At 46.2% G+C, this 19,138-nt stretch overlaps 1 protein-coding gene across 3 annotated transcripts in view; it reads right to left on the bottom strand.

The window, feature by feature from the left end:
• The window catches only part of CD82 (CD82 molecule), a 34,780-nt gene that overhangs the window by 2,559 nt on the left and 13,083 nt on the right, over positions 1-19,138 (bottom strand). For 2 of the 3 annotated variants that reach the window (XM_021403271.1, XM_021403270.1), the window contains exons 2-8: positions 16,157-16,238; positions 11,565-11,637; positions 9,273-9,397; positions 8,477-8,551; positions 2,571-2,678; positions 456-647; positions 106-189 (exon numbers count right to left, since the gene is read on the bottom strand). In XM_021403271.1, the coding sequence (XP_021258946.1) occupies positions 106-189; positions 456-647; positions 2,571-2,678; positions 8,477-8,551; positions 9,273-9,397; positions 11,565-11,637; positions 16,157-16,219 (720 nt within the window). In that variant the 5' untranslated portion in view covers positions 16,220-16,238. Of the gene's footprint in view, positions 1-105; positions 190-455; positions 648-2,570; positions 2,679-8,476; positions 8,552-9,272; positions 9,398-11,564; positions 11,638-16,156; positions 16,263-19,138 lie in introns of all 3 variants that reach the window. The other variant, XM_021403272.1, reaches the window with a different exon arrangement.

Here is a 19,138-nt window from a genome sequence, read left to right as displayed (position 1 = left end):
TAAACCATTTGCCTACTACTAAAAAAACCCCAACCCAATAGCTTTGTCTTTGAAAGAGTCTGCATAGGTAGACAGGATACGACCATGTATCAGGGAGTGACTTACCTCTACAACAGCAACACCTGTGCAGACCCCAAGAATGATACCAAGGTTGTCCTTCAACCAATCCTGTACTCCATCCACGCAACCCTACGGAGAAAAGATTGTCAGAGGGGAAAGAAGCAGGAATCTAAGTATCTCAAGACTAAAGATTTGTAACACCTGTCTTCTTGTGCATGCACAGCTTAACTCAGTTACATGCTATGGTAAATTTCACAGCAGCTTTAGCAGAGAAGGGCAAGATCCCTTTCATCCTGTTCACTAAAGTGAAGAACATTCTCCAAAATAATTTCCAGAGGAGCAAACACAAGGTGACTTCAGTGGAAGCTTCATGAGCCCCAGACATATTCACTCACCTGCTTGTGAACAGGCCAGTCAGTAGATGTTGCAGTACCATTCACCACGACATCCAGTCTACAGAAACCTTTATTTTCCTCAGCGTCCTTGGGATTATTGGAGCAGGTGCAGGGATACACAGTCATGCTTTTGTTGATAAGAATAAAATTCTTTTCCCACTCCTCTGCTCCATTCCAGCCACAGCAGGTAAGCTAACAAGCAAAGATAGAGCACTGTGGTCATAACACTTCACACTGATAGCATATTACACACACAAACAAACAGTGGATGAAGATGCACAGAGAGCAAGAACTTTTCATAGAATCACCAAGGTTGGAAATGACCTCTAAAATAATCCATTCCAGCTATCCACCTAACATGGTCTGGGGTTCCTGAGTGCAAGGTGCCACTGAATGTAGCCTTGGCCTCCAGGGCACAGCTGCCAGCCGCCGCACGGTGGCGCGGACATGCCACCGAGCCCCCGCGAATCATAGCCAGCTTGCACATGCCTGCTTGCTGCTTGGGGCTGGCTGGGACAAAGATGAGGAAAGTTTTCCATCCAAAGAGACATTTACATTCCTATGCCCTCACGTGACAGAACTGCAGACGCTGAAGGGGAAAGCACGTCGGGAAGTCCAGCAAAGACTACGATCTTATCTGTAAGCCTACACCACCACACAAGCACTGGGATCCAGAGCAGAGACGTAATCAAATTTGAGGTGGAAGTTTAGGAAAAAATCCCTCTCTGCTCAGAGAAGAAATGTAGCTTTTCAGTCTGACATATGACAGCGGTGGTAAGAACAGCTGAACACCCACAGCAGCATTAGCATTCGGTTTCCAAACAAGCATTGAAAATCCAGCCTCCAGAAGAAACTTTCCCTGTCTCACGAAGGTCTGGACTTTAAATCCATGATTGATGACATCACAACTCCTCTACTCCCTTTCAAATACAAACTGTAGTGTATGAGAGGAAGTAGACTCCTAACACTCCACTCCTCCACAAAGCTTTCCTCATCTGTTTCTACATTAAAACAATAGCTAAAGCAGAATCCTTTCTCTGCAGCGAGCCTTCTCTCGATTCAGCTGGCAAGGAGCTACAAATACAGCAATTGAACATGAATAAATCACTCCCTCCAAGGAGGAGTATTACAAGTTAGTGTTTTGCAGACCAAAGAACAGACAAGAAAAATACTATTACTTGTACTTATAATACATCAGCCCTGTGCTGGGCATGTATTTAACCACAACAGCCAGCCAGCTCTCCAGTCTGTGGTTTGGCAGCAAACAGCTATCATGACTCCAGAGTGCTTGAACACTGACCTAGTTGCTCAGGCATTGACCCTGATGCTAAAGCAGAAATCATGGGCAGTTGGATGGCTCCCAAGAATGCTCACACTTGCAGAGGAATCATCACAGTAAGCAGGCAACAGACACCAAGTAGTAATGCAGGCAGTGCTGCTGAGTTGCCTGGCAATAAGCTAGGGACTTTATTTGCTCTTTACTTGCTATAAAAGTAGTATGCACCATGTGTTTCACACAGACTAAGGCATTCTAGAGACACTGCAGATGAGGAGCAGAAGTGTTAGGGTACCATTTGGTAGGCCAGACACATTGTGCTATGCAGCAAATACCACCTAATCCTAGGAGCCATCATATAGAAGAAAATCAGTATCATAGCTACCACTAGTAAGCAAAACAGTTTGCTAGTATGCAGGTACCAAACATCACAGACAACTTCATATGTAAGCCAAATCAGTGTACTACAATGTTAACCAACAGTCACCTAAGCTAAAAATACAGCTTTATAAAGACATCTGAGGAGTGTAGATTAAAGAGAGTCTGACACTTAAGTCAAGTGGTACAGGAGATGGCTGCAGTCCACTACCAAGAAACATGAATAGACATGCATGACATTCAAGGCTATGGGGGTGCTTCTGGAAGCTGAGAATATCAAGTAGTGGATGTCAGCAAGTGTGACTTGAATATACAGAACTGGAAAGGTATAACAGAGGACTGAGAAGTGCTGCTAGGCCTCTTGCAATACCTGTTCCCACGTCTTCAGACTAATTTTAAAAATCATTTGCTGCACTGGCAAAATAGTATGTTTCTTTTCCTTGTTGCACCTTGTGGCTCACCTGTTTCTGCACATAGTCCCACGCATCTTGTAAGTTCATATCTTCACCATTCACGGGGTCATATTCTCCAATCAGTTTTTCAACTATGCGCGACAACTCTCCTTTCAGCTAGCAAATTAAAAGAAGGGCAAGAGTCAGATCAGTCAATTCTTTGTAGCCTCTTCTCGGGGGTTCAGGGTACACAACACCCCTCCTTATCAGCTGTTAGTTCTGCTGCGGGTCCACTGCTCTCATAGCAGGGCAAAACAAGGGCTCATCATGGTCATGGACATTCAAACACTTTGCTTTGCTCTAGTTCCAGTGAAAGAGGCTAGAGCAAAAATACAAACTGCAGATAGAGATTACAGACACTGTAAAAGAAAAATGAAAATGGAATGAGCAGTAGCTTCTGCTTAGCCCTTTTCCAAAGGACCCGAAGGAGACAGTAATCAGTGCTCAGGCCATCACAATCCCACAATACAGCCATTTTTAACTTGCAGCAAAAAGACAGAAACAGTAATACAATCATTGAGAAATAAGTATCTGATTGGCACATAAGTAGTAAGGGAAAAGGCAACCAGGACGTGGAAAATCCCTCAGATTGAGCTTGAAATAGCTTACTCTGCAGTCCTGCCTATGCCTCTGAGAACAGGCAATAAATACGATCGACAAGATGAAATACAAAATGGGTTTACCAAGATAAAATCCCACTATGATGACCAGATGTCATTTCTTGCTGAGAAATTTTTTTTCCAGGCAGAAGTAGAAGCACCAAATCTACCCCAGCTTTCAGTGATGTGTGGCTTGCTGCTACGTAAGAGGAAAGTTGTTCTGGAGGAAGTGAGTTAATTTGAAATCCCCATTTCCTCCTTCAATCACTTATTTCAAGCTTATTGAGTGGGTGGGTGACTGCTTTCTGGCTCCTCAGAAGTTGAGGAACCTTCCTGTACTAAGGCATTACGTTTGTCACCCTGTTGGTAACACATTGGACACCAAAAGAAGTCCAAGTATCAGACCAAACAATCATACAAACAGAAAGGGAAACAAAGTTCTTTCTCACAAGAAAGCAAAGCTGTGAGGTCGCTGGCAAGTAAGTGTTACAATGTACAGAGAACTCCAGACAGCTGGAGATCTGCCACAGTAAAACTTGGGATGTTTGGTGACCACAACAAAGGCAAACAAATAATAAAAATAAAAATCTACAGACTCCAGTGGTACAGTATCAGAGAACCAAAACAGGTGGTTTAATATCCATCAGGACAGGTACAATAGGAGAATATATGTACACAGTTTCAGTCTTGAATGGAAGCTAAGACAGCAGTTTTGCTATGCAATGCAACAGCTAACGTATCAGTGCTCTCCATTAAGTCCTTGCTTTGGTACAGAGAAAGGCCATGAACCTAATGAGCAGTGAGGAACAGAGCTGAGTAAGGTTATCCTGGTAGGGCACGCTGAAAAATTGGTGCCCGCCACAGGTGAGTCAGAGGGGAAGGATCAGTGCAAGTGGAAGGACAACACTGCCTTGTGGACTTCACAGCTAATGTATTTCTAACCTTGCACAGCAAGTGAGACTTTGATCCGGGATCTCAGCTACTGCAGTTCATTCTCCAGCTGAGGCCCTTTACCTCTCTGGGAAGGTATGAGTCACTCTGCTGCTGTGTGCAACTGGTTTTTTTTGACGTACAGCTTGTGGAAACTTCTGTTTTTCACAGGGCATTGATCTGTCTCTCCCCAGACTCCCGGAACTGCTGCTTCTGCATTGAGACAACATGTACTATGCCTGCCTAAACTGCTCACTAACGGTCTTACGACAAAGCTGAGGCTGATCAAAAAACCCTACACTCCCATTCCTTATCCAGAGATTTATACCACCCGTAATCTTTATGAGAGGTACAAGCTTCCACCCAGCAGGCTCCTCAGCCCCCTTCCTCCCTCCTCACTTGGAAGATCATCTCAGCCAGCCTGTACAGAGGGGACAGCTAAAACAGCTGTCACTGTTAAGGACAGACCCCTATCTCAGATGGCTGGAGAGAAGAATCACTAGGCAGCTTGAGCGATAGCACAGAGCTACATCAGCCCAAGCACTGGGATGCTCCCACCCCTGCGTATTACCTTTCTGTCTGTGGTGCTACAGCACATTTCAAATCAGTGGAAAAGGTTTTTCCCTTTCTGTTAAACATTGTAAAAGAACGTGGTAAATCCAAGGACAAACAGCAACAGAAAGCAGTGCCTGCTGTTAGAGAGTACCTTCAGGCCATGACTCATTCGCTCACTACACCCGCAACTCTTCTTCCTAGGAAACTGCAGCATGGCTCAAAACGATCAGCTACGTCAGGCCAGGCAGATGGGAGCCACGTGATCTTCCTTCTCATGATGTCTAACTCTTCCCCTTTTAATTACTTAGCTTCCCCCCTTTCCTTCCCTTCAAATCAAGACAGCCTGACCTGGTTCCTACTAATGAGATTGGCCTTAGCTGCTGCCATAAGCCTGATCCATTACTGAACCTCTGCATTCCCATCCTCACCCTCCTGCACACAGGGAGGGAGGCAAGAAGGGACAGGGCTGTCATCTTGTCCAGGGACCATGTGGCCCATTTGCTCTTAGGCCAGAGAGAGGCAAGGGTCCCTTCTGCCAGGATCTCTACAAGAGAGAGCCTCTGTTCTCCAATCTGGAACTACACCACAAGCCGACATAGAGCCAGAGTTAGATGTCCCTGATTACAGCTGCACAGGAAGCTGCATTTCTGCTCTTCCTCTATTATTATGCAAGAATAGGCAAGAAGTCTTGCAAACAGCTCTGGTTTCAAAAATGGAGGCATCTAAGTGAAAGAAAGACAGGGTTTCTTAGGTATTGTATGAAATTGGAGAAGGGGGGATTATTATACCAACAGTGGCCCAGGTCTGCAAAGGACAAGCAAAAACAGCTTATTGGTAGGTTTAGCTGGCAGCACAGCCCAAAGGGGAGAAAGGCACCTGCAGCTGAATGCCCCTCTGCACTCAGCACAGGTATACAAAGCACAACAAGCTAGAAAGGCATGCTGAACTTTAGCAGGCTTTCAAAGCTCTTCCCATCTTCACCTGCTAAAGGCTTCTTAGGACTCAAGCTGTGTGGAACATGGCTGCTCCAAGAAATTGTCCAGTGTCAGAAGGAACAACCTTACCACCAAAGCCAGAAAGCAGCAGGGCTGTCAGTCTCTCTTTCCCATGGGCTTACTGGAGAGGGCAGAAAAGTTGTATGTTTTTGCCTCTGGCATTCATTTCCACTTCCAGCCATCATCACAGGATGAACCCACACAGGCCTCTTCCACTGTCAGACACCACTGGTCATCTATCCTGTCTCTCAGACTCAAGCAGATCCTTCCTGCAGCACATTTATTAACATGTAGCCTGCATACCAAAACAGGTCCAAAACACAGGGGTGACCTCACCCCTCAGTCACTCCAGATTCTCAAACTAATGCATGCCCCGGAACCCCAGGCAAAAATGTTTGCTACAAACAATAGCGAGCAAGTAGGGTAATTCCTGAGAGACCATCGCTCTCCTTTGCTCAAGACACTCAGAGCCAAGCTGCACAGAACTGCGTGAACTAGGCTGGAGAGACCTCATCCAAGCTCTCCCAGGTCCAAAAGGTTGTGATCTACAGAGGTGTTAATTGAAACTTACAATGCTGCTACTTGTTGTCTTATAAAAAAAAGAAAAAAAACACAACACCAGAAAAAACACCACCCCACCACAAGTTTTCAGTAGGGAAATGGATGTTCAACATCCTCCTGCACTGGGCAAGCCCTGGGCAGTTCCAGTCCAATGGGGCATTCCTCCAGCCATGCCCACAAGGGAGGCAGAGCTGCAGCCTTCCTGTCAGGCTCAGCACTTACAGTTACACTAACAATTTCAGCAGACTTCCATATGTCAGGGTGGGGAAGGATTCTGACACTGAAAATGAACAAATTTCAACAGAAACGTAGGCCTTGCTATAATGCCAGGGGTACAGGCAAGCAAGTGAATCTGTGCAGTATCTATTGATCAAGAAGTGAGCAGGTAGGGAGCAGTACAATAATCCCATCTCCTCTTCTCTAGTAGAAAAATAAAGACTTCTGTAAGAAGCAGAGGAGTATCACCTTGCTACACTTGATCCAGGATTCTTTCCACCACTCTTATTATTCCTTGTTTTATATCTAACCAACTTCCTGAAGTCAGAAAGAAAAAACAAACATGAAGAACACAATAGACAGTTAGGGACTGGATCTTGAGCAGCTTTCAGTCTGTTTCACTGTGCTCCGAGCTGCCCTGGGATGACATACATCAAGTGAAGCAGAGTGACATGCATAGCGTCATTGAAGCACAGCCACAAAACAGCATGTGAGAGGTTTCTGCCAAGACCTTCCTGAAACAGTCTTTTTTTTTTTTTCTTCCCCAATTGTTCCAGGCAGGTACTTCAGAGGATCCGTGACAGAGAAGGGCTCTAGAAAAGTCTTCCCATAAGTTTTGCTCACTGAGAATGGCTGCATCTGTTCAAAGCCCAGCTCCGCTCTGCCATCCTAATGGACCTGTACAAACAGCTATTTCAGCCATTTTGCTGTCTGTGCACAACTCTCAGCACTTTGAGTCTCTCCCTGATCTGAGTGAGGTCCAAACGAAGAATTGCTGCTAAACAAACTGGAGTTTCCTACACTGAAGTAACAGCTGGAGGAGAAGTACTGAGGAAGGTACAGAATTTCATGACCTGGGAAGTCATATTTCCCCAGTGGCAGGGGAATGCCGATCCTCACACCTCCTCTGCATTAGTCAGAGCTGTTGTGAATCAGCAGCCTGCTCGAAGTTCTAACTTTACACACCAGATAATCAGTGTTTCAGTTTCTCCTCTCTACCTTCAGCCAGCCCACACTTGGCAAGGAACCCAGCCAACAGTTGCTCACAGTCACCACAGCCACTTACACAAAGTTCCTATCAGCTACACCGGGGCAGGCACCTTCCACCTCCCCCCCAACTTCACCACCAACTTCCTCAACCACCTACTTTTGTAAACACCAGCAGAAAGGCTGGCTTAGGAGAAGCAAGCATAGCACTGCAGTGGTACGGATACATGGTTATGTGGCAAAGGACAGGGTTACCCATAACTGGTACTAGAAACCTGCATGCCAGGATGGGAACCAGCAGGGACACCACAGATTTAACTTGTTCCCACTGTGTGAATATGCCTCTCAGCTGTGGTGGCAATTAGTTAAAAGGTCTGACTGAGCACTGTGCAGGCCAGGAAACCTATAGCCAGGACAGGATCTTGCAATGCCCTGACATAGCTCAGAGAAGTTATTCTCTTTAAATTCTGGAGACTCACAACTCTAAGAACATGCACTGTGAAACTACATTCCCAACAAAAGAGACCCACTTCAAATTGTTAAACCACTTGGCTTTAAGCTCCAAACAGGAACTGTCAGATACTAGGGATTGCTCTTGGGGCAGAAAGATGGCTCTTCCAAGGAGTGCTTCATATGCAAATTCTTAAGAGTTGAAAGGATGGAACACAATGACACAAAGAGGAAGGACAGTTGGACTGGTAACTCAACATGGCAGCAGTGATGACATGTGGTAATTACTGCTATTATTATATACCCAAATAGTAGCTTACAGCAGGATCAAGAGGAAGCGTGGTCAAAAAACTTTTCAAGAATTGCTTTTTACTTTTCCCACTACCCAGAAAAAAAGCCTATATACTAAACAGCTTCCTAATCCTTTAGAAAGTAAGGCTACCAAAGCCTGGTAGATACAGGAGAAACAACCTGTACAGCAAAGCTACGGAGCTGGTCTGGAAGGAAAGAGAATTCAGTTATGCTTGCCAATTGTAGATCCTGGTTTGGAAGAGAACTTTCAGGTGTCTTCTGTTCCCCCAAAATAAGTCCAAGGAAAACAAACACAGTAAGAAATACTCACTGCTTCTTGCTGGAAATAGATGACCAGTCCTGCAGCCACCTGAGTTATGAGAATCACCATGAGGCAGGTAAAGTACTGGAAACAGAGAAGAGATGATCATTATCAGTCTTCAGAAAGTCTGCACATAAGAGCACAACTTTCAGTGAGACTTCATTTACAGAAAAAGTCACAATTAGCCAACATCTTTGCCTGCAGACAAGCTCAGCCATCAAAAATACTCTCCACGGTGAAAGGCTTAAGTGCAGGCCTCTGCAACTACAAACAGCAGCTATGACTTAATGAGTCAGTGCACTTCATCACTTGTCTCATTAGGATAACAGGAGGAAGACTTCAGGAGGTAGATGGTTTATGAGCACCACCTGCATGTGTCACTCCAGCTGGGACTCCCTCTCCCACCCCCAGCACCGTTATCAGTCCGTCTGACCTCAACTGGTTGAACTCTCTCCACCCACAGCAAGTGGGTGTTCAGATGCTCCTAATGCCAGGACATATGATGTGGCCATAAGTGGTTTCCTATACACACATGCTCTGAATAAGCAGTAGTAGATTAGCAGGCTGAGGTTTATGAAGATAGTTTTGTGTCATTTATCACAGAGAAAATTTCATATAGGTAAACCACTGTTTGCAGCATGCTGACCATCAGAGAATATAACGTATGCAGATAAACAATAGGATCTGAGTTGACCTGGCAGAAATACTGCCCTCAAGGAGATCTGAATCTCAGAATACGATCCAAAAGATATTTTGCTGGAGAGGTATCAAAGGGTAATCTAAAAGACAGCATGAATTCTCTCACCAGACCCAAGAGACATCGGATTTCATTGACTGCTCCAAGACAGCCCAGGAATCCCATCAGCATGGTGAGAGACCCAACACCAACAAGGATGTATGCGCCAGTCCTCACGGAGGGAGATGAGGTCTCTGTGGGGCCAAGAGAAGGAACAAATTAGCTACTGACAAATATGACACCTGCCATCACCATTGGGAGAACTGCCCCCACATCCACATAACAGTCTGTTATCTTCTACAACAAGAATGCATGGAGGCATGTCAAATATGGGACAGAAGACCGTTTCTGGGTATTTTGATGAGGGAATACTTCTAAAGACAACCTGCAAGTCTGCATTATCTCAAAGCCTGGAGGACTCAAGGTCACTCCAAACAACTTCACTCACTGCATGCTGTTTCAACATCCATCTATGGCTTCTGCAAATAGATGCTAATTCCAGGATCCAAACAAGGATCATACCCAAATTAGCTACTTTTGCACATCCTTCTAGCAGCTGCCTTCTGCTGTTGTCTGGAATGACTGCATTCTCTCTATCCTCAACAGTTTTTCATTCAAATCTAGATAATGTTATTTCAGACGTGCTGGTGCTGTCACCACTCTCCCCTCAACATCTGACACTGTAAGCAACAGAAGAAAAAAGCTCTGATACCAGAGTTGGTCATAGCACTATTTCTTGCTGAATAGGACTGGAGGAAGGCATGCATTATGGCATAAAAGTCAAAGAGAGTCTGGAAACAGTAATCAGAAACCAAGTCGATCATCAACAGAAATCTGTAAACCTGTGAGTTCCATAGTGCAGGGGAATGTCCAGTGACTCGTGCAAGCAAGGTTTCTAGAGCTCAGGGTTTGGTTTCCTAGAAAGAAGTCCCAGGAGATGAGAGAAGCCCCTGAGCTCTTCCAGAAATAGGTTAAAAAGAGACAATAACTGAGACCAGGCTAATATTCTTGCTTAGTCAGCTTCTCACTATAAGAAAAAGCCATTTCCAGCTGCAAAGTCCTTCAGAGCAGCCAGAGCAGCGGGTAGGCAGAGGCTACGCTCATACCTCTCATCTGTAATACACCTTGTCTCAGAAATGTGGCCCTGTTGCCTGGGCAAGCCCTGCTCTGCTTGCTGTCACTCCGCATTTTCCCCTGTGCTGGGCCAGCTGCCAGGCAAGCACAAGCGGCCCCTTGGCAGCAGGCTGCAATGCCCTGCTGCACAGAGCTCCTCCGACGGGTTACTAAAGAAGAGGAAGAGAGGGGCAGGCATGAGAAAGGAAGCGAGGGGCAGGGAGAAAGAGCTGAGACTAGAAATTGCCAGGAAGGAAGTAAAATCTTCACACGCTTTGTTAGCAGAGATTCTGGATAAAATGGGAAGAAACAGAGCCAGACCAAGGGACTTGGTACGTTCACAGTGGTGGTGACACCCTTAAGCCTGGGGGAGTAGCTGCTGCACAACTGGCACTGATCACATCTCAGAACCTGACAGGTGACGCAAGTAGCCAGGCCCTGGTAAGCCCCTTTTCAGCTGTCTGCATTCAGGGCATTTCTGCTCATGCTCACACATTACTTACCACCATCCTTTACTGGGCTCCTTGCCCTTTTAATGGTGCAGCGTTAGCCAGATGCCACAGCACAATAAACAGAGCAGTCTGCAGCATCTGTGTGTACTGGCCATAGTGGGGGGTGGAGTTCTCTCTGCCCAGCATCTTTCAAAAGCAGGCTACAGTGACTTGGGAGCAGGAATTGGGAGGTAAAAGGATCGGTGTAACTGAGAACAGGGCTACGAATGCTACTGCTGTCCATTCCTCAGGCAAATGAGATGGGGCTGCAAGCAGCAAGCATCTAGCATCCTATTTTCATTGCAGCATCTGACACTGGTGACACTAGCAGCAATTCTGGATGTCATGGCAATGAGTAACCAAATTTGTCAGAAGCCCCAGTACGAAAAGGCACAAAGGAAGCAGTCTGTCAGAGCCAAAGCTGTTGTGGAAATACAGCATGCAGTGAAAATAGGATGAAATTCTAGTCCTTAGGTTTAAGATGAAGCACATGGACTGCTGGGTGAAGAGTCAATAGTCTCACTCAGTCTGACCCCAGTGTTGCAATTCACAAGACTAGCAGAAATGCTAAGTCTCGAGGGATGGTCCCTTTCACCCTGTCCTTACTAGAGTTCCATCTTGCCATACACCGTGTTATTGCTCAGGTCACAAAACCTGCAAAAAAGCATTGCCATCCCCAATCTTAACCACAGTCACACAGAGCCCCGGACCAGAGTCAATTAAAAAGGAGAAAGATGAAGAAGAAACATGGTCTTACGCAGAACTGAAATGAAGCTGGTTTTGTCGGCCAAAATCCATATTCCAAAACCGAGGATCACAGCGCCCAGGATCTGAAAGAACAAGAACAAAACAAATATTTGTCTAAACTAATAAGCCAGCTATACGAAGAGGCAGTAACTCTTATTCATATTTCCAGAGGAAAAACAACTATTCTTTTGCTGTTCCCACCCATCTCCCCCACGGTACTCCTCCCAACATAAACAGGATTAGCAAGACTCCAGGAAGAGAGCTTCAGCCAACTGCACAGGAGCCCCAGGTTCTGTTTGGCAGACCTTCACACCATATTTTAGTAGTTATATTGGAGGAAGGTTCAAAACAGCCTGATGAGAAGATGCTGCTAGAACCTTGCACAAGGTAAGTGCACAGCTTCTCTGAAGATCTGAGGGAGAACACGAACATCTAGCATGTGATTTGGAAGATTTTTTGAATAGAGAAATCTGACTGTATGGAACCAGGCTGGAAGCCAGCTGCCAAAGGATTAGATAACTGGCAGCTGGAACCTTCCCAGGAAGGAAATTTTATGCTTGTCAGCCTCTGCTACGATGTTATGGCTCCAGCCCACAAACACACAAAACCAGTAGCATTCAGTTTGTGTGCAGGTTCCCATGAGCGAAGGGCTTTTCTTCTTCCAAAGCCAGGCTCAGGCGTTTTGGCTTGTGACCCTATGTTATGCCAGAACACCCTAGCCCCTCAATACTCCAGCCTACACATCTTCCCACCAACAGAGAATCAACTGTTGTAAAACATCAGCCACAGCCTCTGCCTCACCAGTTTTGTCTAGGGGAAGGATTAACAGAGCAATATGTCCCTGTAACTACTCAGTAGAGTCCAGATCCTAAATCAAGAAGGGCAGAGACATACAGATTTCTCATCCTGTTTTGAAGGAGGAGTTAAAAAAAAAAAAAAGCATACTCTATTTCAGCCTCTAGGTATCACCGTACATTGAGGTCACTCTGACTCCAAAATCAGGACCATAACACCACCATACCACAATGAAGTCACTACGCTGAGAAGTTCGTGAGCCTGCAGGATTTATAAGAAGCCAAAATTTGCACAATTTGGACAACTCAAAGTTGCAGAGTGGTGAAAACCACTTGTGCAAAGTTCTAAAACACTGTAAAGGAATGAGGGAAGGATAAGTGACATGCCTCCAAAGGACGTGAGCTGCAGGCAGTGATTCTTACACCAGCAGGATTTCAGCAGAGGATGAAGCCAAGGTACTAAATAAAACAGGACTGAAGAGAGATGGCAATTCTGTGCTTCATTATAGAGCGTTCAGATAGACCAGGGAAATGTCAAGCCACCACCTGAAGCAAGCTGGCAGAGACAGCCATATCTCTGGGCACTGTCAACACATTGCCAAAGTTTACACTGTGCTTTACCTCCTCACACAAAGACACTTTTCTGAGCAAAGGTAAAACAACACTCTGAACTAAGCTGCTTGCAAGCTTCCTGGCTTGGCAGAGGAGTAACACAGCTCTGGAGGTGAGACTAGAAAGTCACCAAGCAAGTTCCCAATATCTGAAGACCAATGAAGAGTGTCTCAGCTGCAGAAAGCATGCTGCTGTTGTTTCTCAGTTAAAATCCAAAACAAGACAATAGTAACAAGAATCTTCTTTGCATCACATCCCAATGTGCTGCACAGCAGCACTGCATCTGTTGATCAGACTGGCTGGAAAGGAAGGCCCCTTGAACATACAACAGCTGGAGGCTCCTAGAAATTCCTCTTAAACTTTGTATTCACAGGAACTGCTGAATTTACAGTTTTAGGCAGTCTCACATTTAAGCCGGTCTTAATAAAATATTTGTCTTGAACAAAGATGCAAACCGGGCTTTGTGTGGCTCACTGACCCCAAGATGTCACCTTGGTTTTGCTGTTGCTGACAAAACACAGAGCTCCTGCTGAGCTGAGTTCCTGGGAAGTTATTTGTTATGAGGTACTCTGACTACCCAAGGCCTGTTTCCACTCGGAGCTTTGCTCTAGTCCACAGCTCATGCATTTGCCAGGAGCTGCTGCTGAAAACACTAAAAAGGGAGGGCAGTGAGAAAAGAAACTGCAAAGAAAAAAACACTGCTCTGTTTACAACACTATTGTTATCTCCTAGCAGGAGGGTATCTCTGCTCAGTGTCTGCAGGAGTTTCCATACATAGCTTCTGCCATCGGCTTGGCTTCAGTCCCTGTGCGTAGGAATCACACCCGCTGTCCATAGAGATGAATTCCTTCTCTCTGCTGCCCTACAGCCCTGAAGCAGAGCATGGATGTCTCTCCCTCACCCCAGCAGTGAGGATGTCACCCGACTTCAGCAAGATCCCCATCCAAACCCAAGCAAGGAGGAGGCAGCCCCCTGAAAGTAGTTCTGGCAGTTTTCCATAGCATAGCTCAATGAAGAGGGTTACAGAAGAACTCTGCTGTCACTGGACTTTTGGCCCAACCGAGCCCAAAGACCAGAGAAGCATCACCACTGATAACTAGAGGCCTTGTTTCAAGTTGCAGCCTGTTCCATTTTCAGAGGTGTTAGAAGTAGGACAGTTATCCCCCAAATAGTTTACAGAAGCTGCTGAATGTGTTTGGGAGAACTGTCTTCCCTCTAAGGCACCTGCTGTAGCATGCATCTACTACCCAAGGAAGAGATGTGTAAAGTTTTAACTAGAGAAACTAAGTTTATACCCTAAACTTATGTTTCGGTATCTTCTGAGACAAGTAGAAAAGCAGTTCAAATAATCTTTTTCCCTTTAATTAAAGCAGGTCAAACCTTACCCCGAAACAAGGCTCCAAGGCTGCAGTATACCACCAAGTCCCCGAACTACTTCAGCTAGAACAAAGAATCTTCTCACAGTCCTCAAGATGTAGAGAAAAGCTATTTCATCAGCTAACTTCTAAAAGTGTCACCAGGGTCTCTAAAGGCTTAATTCATCAGCTCCAAGTCAAGCTGGACAACATTGCTGGCAGAGGGCTGGCCTGAAGAGTATGACCACAAAGGCTCAGCTCCGGCTCCAGAGGACAGAGCTCCATCCCCAGCATTAACATCCACACTGAAGAAGCATGAGAGTCTCTTGCAACCAAGTGTAAATCTACAGAATAAAAAAACAGTCCCTGTGAGCTGACAGCTTGTGGAACATGAGCCAGCTGGGAGAGCTGCCCAACTCCCAGCCATCACTATGGGCTCTGGCTGCCCAGCAGCACAAGCTTCAGAGGGCAAGGGAATAGTAGAAGTTTCTTGAGCTCAGAGCCAGGCGCTCTCCGTAACAGAGCTCAGCACCTACTGCAGCCAGCACGAGGCGTGCAGAACCTCTCTGTGCTGGGAGCTCACAGCAGTGCTGCTGCAGCGGTTTTTCTACCGGACCAAAGCTGATCTAGAAACATCCACATTGTATAAGCTTGGGCATCCCCAATTCGCACCCTGAACAACTGTAACATGAAAAAGCTTCTTGGGTCAACGACTTTCTGTGACAGCCAGACAGTAACGGATACCACTTTCCTCAACATCAGGCACATGCAAAAAGCCTGCCATCAGCTGAAACAACTCAAAATCTTCAGAGAAGCACCAAACTCCACAGCAGAACAGAACAGCTTCAAACATCCCCTTTCCACAGGGCAGCTTTAGGGTAAAGACAGCACCTGTAGCGCAGCACAGCCACGCAGGAAGAGAGAGTGAAGCTGTATTCGGGGACAGACCAGAAGCAGGGTTCACCTTATCTTGCCTTCTTTCCCACCTTGTCCTCCTAGCTTGACCCTTCCTTTCCCTGACATGCTACACAAAGGGTAACAGTATCAGACAAGCCATTTTCTTGCTGGTATATGGTAAGTAGAAGCCACCTCCTTCCCCAGAGCAACACCCCAGGGCAGGAGGGCAGCAACAACAGTGCCATCACTGGCCCTTCATTCACACAACACACAGTATCTAAACTTCACAATAGGATGCATGTGAGGGTGTGCACCCTCCTAGCCCCCACTCATTTGATACAAAAAAGGAGCTCAGACTGGATCACCTTTTGCTGAGGCTCACGCTGGAGAATAATTGTATCCAGAGGCCTGCTTCATTTCTCCAGCCAAGCCTGTCCCAGTCTCCCCCACCTCCGAATTCCTTTTCAAACAGGGGACTTGGACTAATTCATTTTGTTAAAAACCAGAGCCAGCCTTTGGGACTGAAACAAAATTAGAGTTGTTCTTTGAAGTCCCGCCTGACCTATTTAGGAGGGCACTGCTGCTACTTGGCAGGTTTTGTTGCTCTGTTGCTCAGGGGCAGCTCAGCTGCTGCTCTAGATGTAGCACAGAAAGAAGGTACCACATCTCTCTGTCCAGAAAAACCTCATAGCTCTGGTTTTCTGTTCCCGCTGCAGGAAGGGAGCTGTGTGCACTGGAGGCAGCATGTGTGGACCAGGAGCAGAGCACCTCACCATACCTGGAGTCATGCAGCAGCTCCAATGTGCTTCAGCTTCAGGAGTTCCCTTCTTTCTTCCAAAATCACCGTGCCATTTAATGAACATACTGGGCCAACATCCAGAAAGAAAACATGTTTCCAGCTAATTTTAGTTCCTACCTACTCCGCAGACACCCGCAATACTTACAAGGAACAGGAGATTGAAGAGGAACAGGAAGTACTTGGTGACTTTCAGGCAGCCGGACCCCATCTTCTCTCACTTACAGGATCTACAGGGAAAGCAGAAGGACAAACTGCTGCTGTCAGCATCAGGTCCCCCAGGCAGTTTAGACAACACCCTCACCCCATGCAAAGCTCTGCATCACCCGGTGGGTCTCATAGAAGGCACACCAGAAGCACGCATTGGACAGACATCCTGAGTTGCCCTTGAGGGCAGCAAGACAGGACAACATAGTCATTACAAATACAGCTGCTGCCACTGCAAAGACCTCCTGGAGCGTGACAGAGCTATCAGATGTTCCAGAAGGGATTTAGTCACACATACGCTAATTCCATCACTATTTGCATGGAGTTTGCATTAACAGCATCAACCACAACACCAACTGTAGCTACCAGTCCAGATGGAGTGAAGTGATGCACTTATTTGAAGACAGAGCCCACAAGGTCAGCTCCTTCCCTCTGAAAACTCATCTCTATGACCCCCCAGCAGCTGAAGGAACACTGGGCCAATTAGTAAGGTAGCATGAAATCAAGCTTCTTGTATGCAACTCAGCACTGGATGGCTCAGCAGCATTTGAGGACCAGCAAGTCTACTGCGTACCAGCAAGTTACTCACAAACTGCCAATTCTGCTGCAATTGCAGGACATGCAAAATTTCAAGTGCCAATTTCCACAGACAACCTCACAAGTACAAAGCAGCCTAGGATGATGGATTGGAATGCTGCTGTTAGATTGTTGGTACCAGCCACGCAAGCTGTAGTCTGTGGAGTGGCTACCATGCAACAGAGAGGGGAAGAATGGAACAACAGCGTGGGTCTTTGCCACACAGAGAACATAATTGACTATATCTGATGTTAATTCTGCTTAATCACAATGTGTGGAGCCTATGTAACCCTGCATGAGAAAAGATAGGCAAGGCTGCACTCAGCACTGAGAATTAGGCAGCATATTGGCTGTGGGTCCTTATCAGGTCTCTGCATTACAGGACTTCAGGAGTAAATAGGCCCCGTATAACTGCAAACCACAAGTTCTCACTTGTCAGTAACTTCTGAGCTCTTTGCTGTCAGACAAGGCCAGTAGACCATCACTGGGACTAGGGTTCTGCTCCTCCCAGGGAAGCAGTGCAGCTGACTGACACAGGGGGACAGTTGAGGGGAACACCTTGAAAGTCAGCTTTCCTGCTTCTCCTTCCTGTCCCTGAGCAGTTATACTTCCTGCAGAGGGAATGTAGCTCTTAAGTTCCTTAAAATCTGCTCTGGCAAACTCCTTGCTTCAGACAGGCCATGCTATGGTAAGAGGCAGCAGTCAGAGGAAGAGCAGGATGAGATGAGGCACTAGTCCCACTGGGAGGAACCAGGCCCAGTGGGAAGCAAGGTCTGCAGTGCTTCCTGCAGCCAGCCTGGGTGTACCAAGGGTCACAGGAACCTAGTGCACTCTTTTTTTTCAATTAAAGGCTTTTGCTTAATCTTATTAAATATTTAGGTTAATTCTGGAGCTAAACTGGTATGCAGGCCTTGTTACAACTGGCTAGTCTGCCACCGAGCAGTGGGCACCCCCTTCTACCATTTAGATACCCTCCTCAATGTTTAGGCAGCCAGGTCCCCAGGCAATGATGACCATTTGCTGTGAGGGATACAAGAGCTCTCTACCCTTTGACCTAGCCATGCAATAAGCCAGACGGCTCTCACACAAGCCATCAACCTTCTAACCAGATGCCCCATCCTAGGTGCAAACCCTGTTTCCCAAGCTTGAGGAGCAATTCCCAGTGCATGCTCCCAGCAGGGAGTAGCCACGTGCTGCTTATCTCTGACTCTGCCCAGTGCTATTTTGATTAGTTAGGAAAACAGACTTGCTGAGCTATTAGGATCATTACAATAGTTACCTAAGGTAATTACATTGTCAAACAAGCTGAAAAGAGCTGCTGTGGAAGAAGTTGTGCCTGAGGTGACAGAGTAAAAGATCTGCTTTCGGGGCCCCTCTATTCCCAGCTGTTTAAGGCATTCTAGTTTTAATATTTTATTAAAAACCAGAAAACTAACTGCACATAGCAGCATTACATGCCACTTTTGCCACAGGGAGATACACCTCCTTCATAGCTCCCAGCAATAAAGAAGCAATTCAAAGTAGAGTTTTCAAGCCAAAAGTATACCAGGTCTTTAGGGTTTTTTTCCTGAGCTTTCAGCATAACTCCGGGTCACACATACTGAAATACAATATGGTTTCCAATTCTCATGTTATTCTTAATAAAACTTTACTTCTGTTCATTACATTAATGGAATTCCTCAAGATCTTTCATTGTAAAACTGCACAAGCAGTCATAACTCTAGCAAAACCATGGAAGTAGCAGCTCAGCAGAAGTCAAGACGGGACAGATTTGGAAGATGAGTTTCAGCTTATCACAACCAGGCAGACCCACAGGCCACGAAATTTGTGAGTTTCTCCATCTGGCCAGGTTGCTCAGCCCAGAAGCAGGTAGGACCCGCGACATGCATAGCACAGCTCTTGTTCTCACCCTCGCCACTGAAGAGCTGACTGCTTGCCTCTGGCAGCTGCCTAACCTTCCAGCCCCAACATCCTGCAGCATACACATGCAAAGGTCTAATAAATGAAGCTCACAACTTTCTAATTCCACTGTTCACAGTTGTGCATTGTTTTCTCCTTTTCCTCTCCACCCTAATTGCTTTCATCATTCAATTTTTTTTACATGTTTTCCCTACACCCTTCCTTCATTAAGCAGTCCCAAGCGGTCTTTTCAGCAATCCCACCCACACACCTGATTTTCCATGTCGTCTTCCAGAGCAATGCCAGCTCTGCAGAGCACTTCATAAAATACCACACAGCTGACTTTCGCAGCGGGGTACCTCCCCACCTCTCCTTCCCTATCCTGTGATGATATGCAGGGCTGTTCATACCTGTCTAGCAGCTCACTACTGCAGTAGCATCTCGGTTG

Source organism: Numida meleagris, chromosome 6, assembly GCF_002078875.1.
Source record: "Numida meleagris isolate 19003 breed g44 Domestic line chromosome 6, NumMel1.0, whole genome shotgun sequence".
NCBI classification, from domain to species: Eukaryota; Metazoa; Chordata; class Aves; order Galliformes; family Numididae; genus Numida; species Numida meleagris.
This window is presented reverse-complemented; position numbering and strand designations above follow the sequence as displayed.